General features: G+C 32.8%; 2 protein-coding genes across 2 annotated transcripts; one reads left to right on the top strand and one right to left on the bottom strand.

The window, feature by feature from the left end:
- Positions 1-6,032: 6,032 nt before the first annotated feature.
- LOC126707325 (uncharacterized) lies at positions 6,033-7,122 on the bottom strand. Its single transcript, XM_050406917.1, has one exon. It carries the CDS (start codon positions 7,032-7,034, stop codon positions 6,294-6,296), a length of 741 nt encoding a protein of 246 aa, XP_050262874.1. The 5' UTR covers positions 7,035-7,122; the 3' UTR covers positions 6,033-6,293.
- A 2,349-nt stretch (positions 7,123-9,471) lies between these two features.
- On the top strand, positions 9,472-15,370 carry LOC126706565 (protein FAR1-RELATED SEQUENCE 9). Its single transcript, XM_050406095.1, has 3 exons — positions 9,472-9,761; positions 12,565-14,063; positions 14,786-15,370. The coding sequence occupies exons 2-3, from the start codon at positions 12,582-12,584 to the stop codon at positions 14,951-14,953; spliced, it is 1,650 nt and encodes a 549-aa protein (XP_050262052.1). The 5' UTR covers positions 9,472-9,761; positions 12,565-12,581; the 3' UTR covers positions 14,954-15,370.
- The last annotated feature ends 362 nt before the right edge of the window (positions 15,371-15,732 follow it).

Genomic DNA, 15,732 nt, shown 5'->3' with positions numbered 1-15,732 from the left:
CAAAAAGTGATACAGAGGACTTGTACTCATGATACAAAGGATTTGTACTCAATCTTAAAAATGGAACCTGAGGAACAATACCTAAGTACTATACCTAAGTTTTGTTCGATAAACAAATACTTTTTTTTTTCTTTTTCTTTTTCTTTTTTGTTGAGAGAGGTTCGATAGACAAATACAAATACAAATACAAATCATTTATACCACTTTTTGTATACCAATTTATGTTCCACCAATCACAACTTGCTATGTGCATGATTTCACTCCATTTTAAACTTCAATTATTTTATGAGGAAAATAAAATCAATACATGATAAGTTATGATTTATGGAATATATATTGGTACATAAAAAGTGATACACAGGATTTGTACTCATAATAGACTAATAACTCATTTTGTTCATTGTTGTGACTTGTGAGATTTTATTATGGCCATAAGAAAAAGTTATTTTGTCATTCACATAGTTACTTTTTCACTCACTTAGCTACTTTTTAAAATAAACTTTCCAATAAACTATCTATTCTTTCTCTATCACATTCAAATATTATTTCTTAAAAAATTTTGTTCTCATTCTTTCAAATACACTTTTATTCTTTCTAAACTTATTCATCCTTTTAAGAGCCAAAAAAAAAATTTATAGCTAATGAATGTTGGCTCTTCAGACAAAGAGTCACCGTTCATGAGCAAAGAAAAAAAATATCTAATATTTTTAGAGATACTGTTTCACATATATTTTAAGAGTTTACTCTCTAAAATAGAGTGGATTTTGGGTTTGTCCTAGATTATTAGAAATGCTAATCATATCCTTCAAAGAAGTGCATGATTTACATCTCTCTCTCAAAAATGAATGAAAAGACCTCACCTAACAATCTAACTTGCTATGTACATGATTTCACTCCGTTTTAAACTTTAATTATTTTATGAGGAAAATAAAATCAATACATAACAAGTTATGATTGGTGGAATATAAAGTGGTACACAAAAAGTGATACAGAGGACTTGTACTCATGATACAGAGGATTTGTACTCAATCTTAAAAGGGGAACCTAAAGAACAATACCTAAGTATTATACCTAAGTTTTGTTCGATAAACAAATACTTTTTTTTTCTTTTTCTTTTTTGTTGAGAGAGGTTCAATAGACAAATACAAATACAAATCATTTATACCACTTTTTGTAAACCAATTTATGTTCCACCAATCACAACTTGCTATGTACATGATTTCACTCCATTTTAAACTTTAATTATTTTATGAGGAAAATAAAATCAATACATAATAAGTTATGATTAGTGGAATATAGAGTGGTACACAAAAAGTGATATTGAGGATTTGTACTCACGATAGACTAATAACTCATTTTGTTCATTGTTGTGACTTGTGAGATTTTATTATGGCCATAAGAAAAAGTTATTTTTTCATTCACATAGTTACTTTTTCATTCACTTAGCTACTTTTTTAAATAGACTTTCTAATAAACTATCTATTCTTTCTCTATCACATTCAAATATTATTTCTTAAAAATTTATGATCTCATTCTTTCAAATACACTTTTATTCTTTCTACACTTATTCATCCTTTTAAGACCCCCCCCCCCCCCCAAAAAAAAAAAAAAAAAAAAACCTTTTTATAGCTAATGAATGCTGGCTCTTCAGACAAAGAGTCACCGTTCATGAGCAAAGAAAAAAAATATCTAATATTTTTAGAGATACAGTTTCACATATATTTTAAGAGTTTAATCACTAAAATAGAGTGGATTTTGGGTTGTCCTAGATTATTAGAAATGCTAATCATCCTTCAATGAAGTGCATGATTTACATCTCTCTCTCAATAATGAATGAAAATACCTCACCTAACAATCTAACTTTTTTATTTATTTGCTTTTTATCTTATGACCAAAAGGTAAACGCAATGGGGACCAGAGCATCATTAATTCATGTAAGTTAAACATGTCTCCAATAAGAAAACAATGCAATAAAATTTTGCCATGTTTATATTTTTCAAATAAGCTATAAAGTAGAAACAAACAATTTTTTAAAACATGGTAGAATTTTTCACTGAATTTTATATTTTAACTAATAATTATGTGAGAACATTTGGATTAGTTTCAAATGAAGTGGTTTCAAATAGGGTTTCCATAAAATGAGCTTGAAGTATTTTTAGATGGACTTAAAATAATTTTAAATACGTTAGAAGTATTACACGATTTAATTAAAAAATTATACAAACATAAATCAAAACTATAATAATAAGTAAGCTACTTAAAGCTTCAATAGTGTTTTATCTAAATGAATTAACTATTTTAATAATTAATGATGAATAAAATGGCATAAATCCATTCATTTTACAACATGTAATACATAAATATACTGAGTCATTTGGTGCAAATATTACATGTAGTGTGTAAACTTTACTCTATTAAAATATAAAATTTATTGTAATTTAGGTAATAGAGTTTTACCTAAAGCAAGCTATCTAATGATGGACAAGATTTCTCTCTAGTTTAGTCAAACTCCTCCTCTATCTTTTTATTGTATGTGAATTTTAAAAATCTAACCCTTGTATTGCATACTCTTTATGTTCTTAATATGTATATCAAATTTTGTTCAAATGAATCTTATTTACTATTTGATCAATAAACTTATCTTTTATGCATAATTTTATATCACAAAAATTTAAATTTTAAATATTTGATTGATAACATAGCTTTTGATCTTTTAACTTCTTGAAATTTTACAAGTATGGAAAATATAATAAAAACATGCAATTCAATTGTTAGATTTTCAAAATTCAAATCCAATAAAAAGATATAGAATAAGTTTGAAAAATTTCTCTCCAAAACTAAATTAAAAAAAAAAAAAAAAAGCTTTTCCGTACATGTTTCCTATCCACGACAATAATTCCAATCAGCATATTGTTCACAATGTCAATCAATGCATTTGTTCGTTGGCAATGCAGCATGGTATTTATAATCCGGTTGTTAGGTGGCGCGCACATATTTGGTGGCATATGTAATGTGCAAGAGAACTAGCATCCCGGGTGATATAAAAGTTGCTATTTTGCAACCTAAAAAACTATTTTATCTAGACACAAAATATACAAGCTATTTATGTAGGGTTTCTTTTCTCATAATCCTAGACATTTATAAGAATTATTTTAAAGGGCCATCTAAGGTGATGCAACTTAATGCAAAGTGATTATTTACTCAAATTTTGACCAGAGACAATTTGCCATAGTTCATCTTTCTTTGAAGAAGCTATCGCGTCTTTGCGTCAAGAGTTTTGTAACTAGGAAGCTTCTTGATTTTCATCGTATAGATGAACTGAAGAATTTTGCAGTCAACATCTTTCTCAAGTTGATGTGTTAGTCACGTACTGGGATCCATGCATCAATTGGTTAGTTACGTACTTGGAACTGTGCATTGAAAGAAGATATTGTCACTACATTGCAAGTCCAATTGGGTATTGGGGTAAGGGTTCTGTAGGTTGGTATTAGGTATTGGGATTCCTTTTACTTGTTATCGTTTTTAGACCCCTTAAAAACACAATTGGATTAACCTAGATAATTAGCCAAGTTGTTACTTAGTTCAAATTCCAAATCTAAGTTATCACAATCAAATAATCGTATCATGTAAAGCAGCGGAAAGATAAATAACACAATGATATGATCACCCAGGAAACTAAACCGGGAAAAACCTGGGAAGAATTTAACCTAACTATTCTCAAGGTAAACCTGAATCCACTATGAAAAAGTCCAAGTTGTTCAACAGGACTTAGACCACTAACATCCTATTGCTACCCACCAGTAGAAACTTACTGACACGACCACGTACAAACTCCAAAACCACAGACTCCTTCTTTCTTGGATTCTCCAGCAAGTACAAGCACACCCACTTGTGTTTCTTTAAGTTCTTATGGCAGCAACTGAATGATCATCAAGCTCTTAAAGAAATTTCCTTCTTGATAATCCTAAGTTTGTGTAAAGGAAAGCTCCTCTGAGATCTCATAAGAGATTTACACAAATAACAATATGAGCAACACTAAAACGTGGCTAGGGTTTTCCTTATATACCTAGGGCAAAAATACAAAACCCTAAAATGTTTTAAATAAATTAGAGCTGAGTTGGAATTCTGTAGAAAACGCATTCTGCCCGAATTTCGATTGATCGAGCCTAAATTTCGATCAATCAAACCAGGGCAAAATGCTTTAATAACTCTGCATCAACTAAAATCCAACTTTACATAAATGAACCAACTTTGAGCAAGTCTAAACACGACTAAACATCTTGTTTTAATCATAGTTTGCCAACAATACACATTAGAGTTCTAAATACATAAGATCCTAAGTCTTTAAAACCTAACAACTTGTAACCGTTTATTTTGATAATAGTGGATTCTTAAGAGTGGTGACCTTAAATTCATCCAATGGGGTTTTGCCTCGATGGTTTTCCCCATTCGTAAACAAATCACCTTTGTCAAATTTATTTTCCATTGCATTTAACTTTGTTGGTGATTTGTTTATGTTACCACGCTTATTACATATAATTGAATCTAATTAATTAACTTAGCTAATTAATTGATTAATTTACCAAAGTGGTAAATACATTCTTGGCCTATCAAATTACATTAACCTCCCTTGAGATTTTATGAAATGACACCCCATTTTACACTAACAAAATATTCCTATTAATTTATACATGGTCTAGCAATATCCCTAAGCTTAAGAATCAAGAGCGGGGGAAAGGGTGTCATGGCCCTCTTGACTTTCCAAAAATTACTCTTCCTTCTTCTAATTTTGGTAAAAATATAAAAACTTATGTATAACTTAAAATAATAGCCCCCATAGATTTGATTAATATATTATTTTTATTTACAAAAATTACTCTTATATACCACACATAACTCATTATTTAAAAATGTATTTAATATATTTCATAAAAATAAAAAGTTTATAAATTATTAATATACTTTATTTTTCCTCTAATTACTCATATATCCTAATAGCTCATTGAACCAAATAATATTTAGGAGACGTCCTAGAAATATATAAGTAACTATTTTTGATAAAACAATTTTAAAAACACAGCTTGATTGTTTTCACTCTAACTTATCTAAGTGTAGAACAAAAGTAAATAATACGCAATAACCGGAACTACTCTCTAAGCCATAACCACAAGTAAGCAATGATAAATATAAAACTTAAAGAGTAAGGGAAGAGAGATGCAAATACAAGATAACACCAAAATGTGTTATCGAAGAGAAAATTGAAATACTTGGTGAAAAGCCTTACCGCGGCCCTCCAAGCGGAAATCAATCCACTAGTGAATAAAGTTAGAGTATACGAATATCAAAAAAACCCTCCAAGTCTAATCTACCTAATATACTTGAACCCTCAAAGTTTCAGCTCCCAACAGGCTTCACGAAGCTATGTTTTCACTAGTTATCTGAATCCCAGCTCCAAATCGCATCCACCAATCTATGGCTTCTTCCAATGCTTCTCATACACACCAAAACTTCTCTCAATACTCAGAATGGGTGAGGTAAGTGTTTGGGCTAAGAACCTCTTAAGGATGTGTAAATGGAAAGGTAAGAGTAGAGGAAAACTTTAGAGAAAAGGTGTAGATAATTGTGGGTTTACAATCTCTAACTCTCATGTGTATAGCTAGGATTTTCTTTCTTAAAAGTTCCTTGGAAAAACTCCTTCTTTCAACTTTGTGAGTAATAAGGGCTTATATAGTGTTGGTAAAGGAATGAGAAAAACCCACTTTAAAAAAGCTCTAGGCAATGAGTTTTGCGAGTCACTTGCGACTTGGCCTAAGTTGCGAAGTGACTCACGAAATCCAGTTTGGCATGAGACTATTCAGATTCTAACATGTGCTTTTCAAGTGGCTTTTCACTTGTTGTCACTCGCAAGCAAGTCACGAATTCTCCTTCTTCACAGATCTTTACCAAACTCTCACACACAACCCTTACATTAAATCTCACAATAAATACAAGGAAATTATTGTACAAAAATTACAATCAAATTTGACATGAAATTAAAGCCAACATAAAAATATAGTTATAAATTACAACGTTATTAATTTCGTTCCGTTCCAATGAATATGATTGACTATACTTCAATAATATAAGCAATGAATTTTTTTTGTGTGATTTGTGATGCATCGATGTGTAAAACTTATGTTATAAACTTCGTAATATCACACGTGAATGTTATACATGCAGAACAGAAGAGACTTTAATAATTACATATATATCATATGCATTAATTTCTTCGTTGGTGTTTTGCTCAGTTCTACCTACTTGGATATGAAACCCCCAACCACTGCAGCTATTATAGCTGTAGGATCCCCCAAGATGGCAGAGACAATAACACGAACAGCTCCACCAGCAATCTGACAGCACTTGCTCACCTTTCCTCCTCTCCCTGCTCCATGACCATGATAGTTTTTAAGTGTCCCTTTAAGGCTTGGGATCCTAGTTTGCATTTCCCTGACCTTGTTCTTGTCTACATTAAGATACATAGCCTGCCAGTTCTCCACAAGCAACTCCTTAACACATGACACATGTAGGTGATAGGTTTTGCAGTGGGACCTATAAGACCAACCATGTCCTTTGCACCCACAACGATGGCATGAACTAGAGAGCTTGAGGCACAAGTAAATGTTGTATTCCCCATCGTTTAGGACCTGTGGGAGGTTAGCACAGCAAGGATGAAGATCAAAACCGCATCTTTTGCAGTGGTACACAAACCCCAGAACATCTTTCCTACATGCATCACATATTCTCCTGGCTGCACCAGGGGGATTATAGTGAAATTGGAACTCACATTTCTCGTAAAAAGGATGATGAATAATACTAGTTGGGGGTGCCACAGCACAGGCCTTATGTAAGTCAAACTCGCATTGCTGGCATTTGTATTTGAGGCCAATACCAGCTTCTTTGCACCCATCACAATTGAATGGGATCTCTGTGTATTCAAGCTTTAGCTTGTGCAGTGGATGGATTGGGTGAGAAATCTCTTTGTCGATTTTCATCATGAGGGGTTTTTCTTATTTTTACTCAACTTCTAATAAGCTAGCTTATATATAGCCCTTATGAAAATTTGGGGAGATGGGATTTGTTTATATGGATGGTATGGATGAAGATTAGAAGTATAATTTGGTTTGCTTTTGAATAGCTCAAAAGGATTTTTTCAACAGTCCTCTTGGAAGATACTTTGCGTAAGTTTTACATGTAGAGTTAGAGAATAACTTGTTTATACGGTTGTTACTACAATTTGAGGCAAAAGGTGGGTTGAGTGATAAATCGAGAAAGCATTTGCAGGAATCTAATAAATCCTTGCTTGGGGGATGTTGTTATTGCATGCCTTCAAGCTGATGCGATTACCATCTCTCTAATACCAAAGTTACTGTTTTAATGACTCAAATTTGCAATGCATGCCCCTCGACCAATCTACACGTATATATTCTAATTTACTTGCTAAACTATAGGCCTTTAAAATTGAACCTAAAACTACTAGTACTTGTTGGGTGTGGATTAATAAAAAGAAGTACGAAACTTAGAATAGTGTTTCTTTATCTGTTTCTCTATCTTTTTAACTTTTTGATTGATAAATTTTTGTGTTTCACTTAATTAAAGTGGCCATTACTTGTATTGATTTTGGCTTTCTGTTTTTTCAGGGTACAACAATAGGAATTTTTCAGGCATATTTTTTGTTAAAACAAGGAATTCAACGCTTGAAAAAGTTGCAGGCTGAATTATCTGGAAGGTTTGGTATCTCTCCGTCAGAGAGTGCAAAATGGACCTGATCATAAAAGTTAGTGACACGTTTTTCATATTCTACACATTCAGCTTTTTGATTGCGGCTTGAATGAGGTATGCGAAATGTTCTTGATTCAAGCCTAATTAATATGCCATGCCACTCTTCTGTGTCACTAACGCTACAATTTTAGTTGGAACTTAATTGGAAGCCTTATACCTTATATCGGTATTCGCGACCGTATGCATGCACCTCAAGATTATATAATATTGACTACCCTAAGGCGTTCATGAGAGAATAGAAAAGAAATCACTACTTTGTTAAAGTCACAGTTCAATGTATTATACAGAATCTGATTCCATATGGCATGTAATTGTACGCGACTAGTTTTGTTGAAATAACGGAAACCATCATACTTTAGAAATTCGAATACAAATTCATCACGGACAAAAAAACAAGAGCTAGCACATGAGAGCAATAATTCTGATGATCGGTTGCATCAAGCATGGACAATGCACAACTTTCTTTCTTTTTTTGAGATATAGAACAATGGGCAACTTGATAAATTACAAAAACAAATAAATCGCAAATATTTTCTAGAATTTGAACTTTTCCTTCTTATTTTAACTATTGAATTATAAATAATAATAAAATCCCATTGCTCTCCTAATTGCTTGTGAGGCTAAAGAACAGGAGTTTTCTTCTTTTTTTTTTTTTTACAAAGGGGGGTGCTTTGAATTTACTAACTAAATAACCGCGTGCATGGTTGAGACCTGCAAAGTGCAAACTCTCTTGCCCACTCTAAAGGAGATGTTGACACTTTGTCTTGCACCTTTCTGAAAGAGATGGAAATGCTTCCTCCTCTTTCTTTGTTCTTATAATATCTTTTTATTACCTAACAAAAATAGAATATATCATGAGTACAATAACAACTATAGAGTTTAATTGGTTATTTTTTGAAACTTCAAACACAATATTATTCCACTTCAAACACAATATTTTTTTAATCTTAGGATTTAATTTGTTATATATTTTTTAAAATGTCAAGGTTAATTTCGTTACTTTTGTTAAACTATATGATTTAATTTGTTACATTCCCTTCCACTATAGGGACTAAAATATATGGTCCATATATGTTCTGACAAAACAATAAAAAGGTTTCTAAAAAATGAGTTATTTTTCAAAAAGAAAATTGTTGCATTTTCCTATCTTTGAGAGTGACCTAGAAAATAAGTTGAAAAATGTTTTCTAATATTTAGTATGCACAAAAAATTAATAATATTTCTTATATAATTCAAAACATGAAAGGGCAACTATGAGAATGAGATTGTTTTTTGAAAAATAAAAGTGAAAAATATCCTTTTGAAATTAAACTAATTTTTTTATTAAAGTTTTTCATTAACTGACTTTTAATTTTCCTTTGAACAACATTATCTAACGCCACCAAATACTGAAAAAAAAAATTAATTATATTTAAAAAAAGGTTTTCTTCAAAAGAAGAAATCAAAAATTTGTCATAAAATCAAATAGCTCAACAAATATTTGATGAAGTTTTGAATAGAAATCAAATTCAGCATGTATCCATTTATTAGTAGTTACTAGTTAAGTTAAGATTGGCAATGGGTATATAAGTAAAATTGACCAACATAAAAAATTGGGTATGTGGAGGAGTGGATTCTTGGTACTTGAGACTTCAGTTGAGATTTTACCAAAAAAAAAAAAAAAAAAAAAAGAGACTTCAGTTGAGGAAAACAGTGTTCAGAATTTGGAGTAAGAGTGTGTAAAGTGTCCATTTTTATTTGTAGAAACAGAGAATAGTTAATAAGTTAAGAGTCTTTTCATGAATCGTGCTCGCTCGCTCGCTCGAGGTTTCTGAAAACATGGAATTTGGGAAATCCAGGGAGGAGGAAGACGCTCATGTTTGAAATTGAAATTGAAATTGGACTCAGGTGCTGTTGTTGTTGAACTTGAAGCCGATACCACCATCAACCGCTCTGGGGTTCAGGTTTGTCTCTCTCATCCTCTCTTCCTTCTGCCTTCACAAAACAACATTGCAATTTTTTGTCTATGGGTTTTGTATTTTCTATCCTATAATTTGTTTGTGTTTGAGTTTATTGAATGTGATTCTGAAGAGAGTTGAAATTTTCATGGGTATTTTGTTTTGTTTGGATTTGGCCATGTGGTATTGGTAAGGCTGGGAGTGTCAATAACGAGGTTTGGTGCCTGGGTTGGTTTAGTTTTGTTAAGGAATGGTTGGAGATTTTATGTTTTTCAAAGGTTTGTCTAACTCAATTAACTGTTCGATGAAATGCCTCTGTGAGCTGTGTATTTTGATGCATGGATTTTTTTACTGAGATTTTGAGCAATTGTACACAGATTTTGAGTTCTGGTGCCACAGTGACAAGTTAGTATAGGTTAATAAAGTTTGTTGGTTGTCTTCAATGGTAATCCAAGTAGTGGGCTTTAAGTTTGAACCTAAGTATTATACTATGTATGTGATGGTCACCTGACCCCCACGCCCAACCTGCTTTAAATCTAAAGTAACCGATTTTATTTGGATTGGCACTTATCTTTATAGTGATTTTCTATTATGTGTGTTGCCAATCATGTATGTCCATGGAACTTGCTTAAATAAAAACCATTGGATTAAGCTAACTAGTACAGATGAATGGGATTTGGATTCAAGGCATTTTAAATCAATTGTTTTCATCGCTATGCTTTCAATAAAATTTTATGATCTCAAATTATAATTTGACCACCTCATGATTCTCTTTAATCTTCTTCAATATATGCAACCATGACCAATTTAAGAAGTGGATAATAAAAGTCTTGTTACTGTTATCGTAAAAATAAGTTTGATTATTTTTAAGTATGGTTCCAGTTTTTTTTTAGTTTGTTGATTGCTCTGTTTAGGTGTTGCAGCTTTTTGCTGCTGGTGTTTTGTTGTTTGTATAGTTTGCTTATATCTTACATGTTTGATTAAAGGAATTGTATCTCTACTTTTAATTTTCAGGATTAAGAAACTTGTCATAGTGAATATTTGATTTTTGGTTACCAGTTCTTTGCTAAAAACTTGGTCTCTACTAGCACAAGCATGCTATACTTCTGATATGTTTCTAACGGGGATAGGTGATTAGTAATGCTGGTTAGATGTATAATTTTCTATATATCCTATATAATTGGATACTAATACATCTCTTTCTTCTAAAGACTTTCACATATAATTGGAAATTTTTACTTCTCTTTCTCCTAAGAACTTTCATGTAAAATATACTTTTTGGTGTGATTTCATGTAGAAGGATTAAGAAAAATAATAATTAAAAAATATATTTTATTGATCTTAAATCCAAATCCAAATCCAAACTTAGGTAGCCAAATAGTGGAATTTCAAATGATAAATTTCATTCCTTCATTGTTTAAAAAGACCCAAACAAGGAATTTTAAAATCAATGGATTTCAAATCCAAATCCAAATGTCCATCCAAACAAAACCTTAACACCAATTAAAGAATACTTCTCTCCAACCTCCAACCTCCAAGGTAAGTTTTTTTTACTTTAGTCCCTAATCCATCATTCACATTATTATTATTATTGTCTCCAAATTTTATCATCTACACTACGAGATTTCATTTGGGAATGCTTTTTCATTCCACTACAATTCAACCTTTTCTTATGTTATGTCAAAACCCATCAACAACCCAACTTTGTGATTGTGATTATGATTTTAAAGTTGCCTTCTTTTTCTATTTAAGTTTCAGTATATCTGTGTCCTGTTCAACAATAATCACCTGTTGCGTTTTTGTTTCTTGGAATTGGAATTGGACCTTTCAAAATAATTTAAAACTAAATCCAAAACCTAATTCCTCATACTTGACTTGTAACAACTCTACTCTGCATTATCTATAACAAATGCAAGCAAAGCAATAGAGCTAAATTTTCCTTCTTTTTTTTTGTCCATCTATGACTATGAATATTCTTTTTTAATAAAGAGATGGGAAAAGCAAAAGCATTTGCAAAGTTAGATGGATTAGGATTTAGGATTAGCCTCCACCCCTAACTATAACCAACCCTTTCAACTTCAAATTTAACCTTTCAAATATCATTGTAAATTTTTTCACTTTTTCTTTGAAGATTCATTTCAAACAAACCAATAACATCTGTTCTTGTCTGCTAGAAAATAAAAACCCCAACTCACTAATGGGTTCTTCTAGCTTGATATTGCTACCAGTTTCTTCTCAAAATTTTATTCCTAAAGAATATAGGCATAAATCAGTTGGTCACAAAAATAAGCTGTAATATTGTAATTGTCATCGCCATGGTGCTGTGTCGAGGCATGTTTAATAATTGAAGGGCTGCTGCATCTTTTCCATCTAATCAATGCTATGATTTCATTGCACATTTGGTCTAGGGAATGATAGCAGATTGCTGTGCCTGGCTTCATATTATTTGTACTGTCATGCAGTTTGCTTGGTTTATGGAAATAGTTTTAATGAACCAAAATGATTCTAATGGGAATCGTTGCCTAGTTTGAGCTGAGTCACAGCCATTATTCATGAGCTTCTACATATTGTAATAGGGTGTTAAATTATCTTGTTTCCTTACTTATCAAAAAATACATATCTGCTTTTACTTGTCAATAAAGTTTGTTGTCAATCATAATTTATAATATAGGAATGCTTCAGCTCTAGATTGTATCCATAAAAAAATTTTGGCTTTAGAGAAAGGCTTATCAATTTGACAATATCCCTTTTCTTCTGTCTCTTTTTTTCTCTCTCTTTTTTTCTCTCTTTAAATTTTCCTATGCCACAGTTGATATCTAGAGATACATGAGTGGCAACAGGCAGAGGACCCTTGGGGGTGGGGGTCAGCATGTACTGGACTACCTGAAACGAATGCATGCAGAGAATCCTGCTTTCTATTATGCAGTTCAGGGTGATAATGATCACGCTAGTGGAAATATATTCTGGATAGATGCAACATCCAGAATGAACTATTCTTACTTTGGGGATGCTGTTCTATTTGACACAACATACAGGACAAACCGGTATAGGGTACCCTTTGCCTCATTCACAGGGTTTAATCATCATGGGCAGCCTGTGTTATTTGGTTGTGCACTAATTCTCAATGAGTCAGAGTCCTCCCTCATATGGCTATTCCAAACTTGGCTTCATGCAATGTCTGGACGACCACCCGTCTCTATAACAAGCGATCCAGACCAGTTTGTACAAGTTGCTGTCACACAAGTTCTTCCTGAAACCCGCCATCGTTTCTGTAAGCGGACCATATTCAGAGAAATGCAAGAGAAACTGGCTCATTTATACCAGTCACATCCTACTTTCGATACAGAATTCAAAAAGTGCATAAATGAGACTGAGGCAATTGATGAATTTGAGTCATGCTGGGCTTCACTTCTGGAGAGATACTATCTCATGGGTGATGAATGGCTTCAGTCAATGTACAATGCTCGGCAACAGTGGGTCCCAGTATACATGCGAAACACTTTCTTTGGAGAGATATCTAGAAGTGAAGGAAGCGTGGGTTTAAATTTGTTCTTTGATGGATATGTGAATGCATCCACTACCATACAGATGATGATTAAGCAGTACGAGAAAGCTATAGCAAGTTGGCATGATAAGGAATTAAAGGCAGATTACGACACTACTAACGCTACCCCTGTTCTGAAGACACCATCTCCCATGGAAAAACAAGCTGCAAATCTTTATACAAGGACAATATTCATGAAATTTCAAGAGGAACTGGTTGAGACCCTTGCTAATCCTGCAACCAAAATTGATGACTCAGGGACAGTCACCACGTATCGAGTGGCCAAATTTGGGGAAGACCACAAGGCACACACTGTGACTTTCAATTCTTTTGAGATGAAAGCTAGTTGCAGCTGCCAAATGTTCGAGTATTCTGGAATTATTTGTAGGCATGTATTAGCAGTTTTTAGAGCGAAAAACGTTCTCACTCTTCCAGCTCAGTATATATTGAAACGATGGACAAGGAATGCCAAGAGTGGTGCAGTGTTGGATGAACATGCTGCGGAGTTGCCAAACAGTTCTCGGGAATCTTTAACTGTGCGGTATAACAATCTACGTCAGGAAGCAATCAAATATGTAGAAGAAGGAGCAAAATCTATCCATATTTATAATGTGGCAATGGATGCTTTAAAAGAGGCTGCTAAGAAGGTTTCTTCTGTGAAGAATAGAGGTCCAGGACCTACCCAAGGTGCTACTCTAGTAAATGGAGGTGGGCAAGAATTGCATGCAACTCAAGAAAATCAAACGGCAACATATCAATCTGTGGTAAGTCTCTCCCAGACTGAAAGCTAATCTATTTCAGGGAATCTTGAAAGTTTTTTTTTTTTTTTTTTTTTTGGAGCAATTTTTTTAATTGATTGATTAGTTATTTGAAATGAGAGCGTTTCCTAAAATTGAAAGAAGATATAATGTGTATATATATATTTATATAATTTCCTTCCTTGTCTTGTAAAACATCCATGTTTAATTGTTTTGTCAATCAGCTCTTAGCTCAAATTGTACTTTCTCCCACAATAAGAACATGGTGGAGGGTGAGGTCAAGAGTTTAAGAGCCACTCAGCACATGTGTTATTTAGGGTGCGTTTGTATAAGCTATCGGAAAATGGTGTTTTGAGTTTGAAATGAGTGACTGTAAAAAAGTTATGAGAAGTTGTGGTTACAAAACAAAGTTTTGGGTTTTGGGATTTTAAAACGCTCTTTTAAGCTCCCAAAACACCTAACCAAACAGACCCTTACTAGAAAAAATAAATAAATAAATAATGAAATCATATGTTTCCTCATCTGATTAGCCATTTAATTAAACAAGGATGTGTAGTATGCAATTAAACAGAAAAGCACACAGCATTAAAAATTCTCTGTAATGCGCTTCAGAAAACCAGATATAATTCTGTGGCATAACTTAAAAGAGTCTCACCTTTATATGCTTGTTATGATGGTGCTTGCATTTCTATCTTGACTTTGATATGAATCATTAAATAATTGCTCAGGATGAGAAGAAAAAGAAAATTAGTGAATTGACTGCCGAGTTGGAGAATACAAATCAACGATGTGAAGTGTATCGGTCAAACCTGCTAGCTGTTCTGAAAGATATGGAAGAACAGAAGTTGAAGCTATCAGTGAAGGTTCAAAATGCGAGGCTTAGCTTGAAAGAATGAACAGTACATGCATTACATATTTCATGTTTCGTGTACATCTTTCACATACTGGTGAGCATCTTGCAAGTGAGGGGGAGGGTGATTGTAGCGGCAGGCAGCTGTTGTTTGATTTGAAACATTTATTTTCCCTAAGAGATTTAGAATGTATGATAAAGATGTTAGATCCAAATGTTGAAGTATCTGGCTGGATGAACCATATGTTAGACTAAAGACAGTAGGAGCGATCTTTGTGACATAAGAATACCCAAATGTTGACTCCTGATGCACTTTGAAGTGCAGAGGAGGAGGGGTAAACTAAAAGGCCCAATTATTAACGTTTTAATGATGCACTCCTGATGATGCACTTTAGGTGGGCGAATGAACATACTGTGATTAGCCTAAGTAAAAAGAAAATGATTAATATGTTGTCTTGTTTCATCATGGATTACATGCTATCTTTATGTTGTGAAAATTATGACAATAAAACATTTTCCAGCATCCTTTTTTGGTCAACCATGAATTGGTGCCAGATTTGTTGTTCAAACTTGTACCTGCTCATCGCGAGCTAGCTGCCAATTGGTATAAGAGCAATTCTAGTTGGAAGCATAAATTCGTGTAAATTGTCAACTACTAGCATTTTTTTTTTTTTTTTTTTATTAGCTGGATGGCATTTCTATTCTTATAGTAAACCTACTCATAATTCATAACAGCCCTCCAAAACACCTGGAGTTATGAATCAATGCGAGTAGATGCAGGTATAAGATTAATTCTAATTTTTTTAATTTTGATAAAAAGGAATA

The sequence above is a fragment of the Quercus robur genome, chromosome 11, assembly GCF_932294415.1.
Source record: "Quercus robur chromosome 11, dhQueRobu3.1, whole genome shotgun sequence".
NCBI lineage: Eukaryota > Viridiplantae > Streptophyta > Magnoliopsida > Fagales > Fagaceae > Quercus > Quercus robur.
Note: the sequence above shows the minus strand (reverse complement) of the source record. Positions and strands in the feature narration are given on the sequence as shown.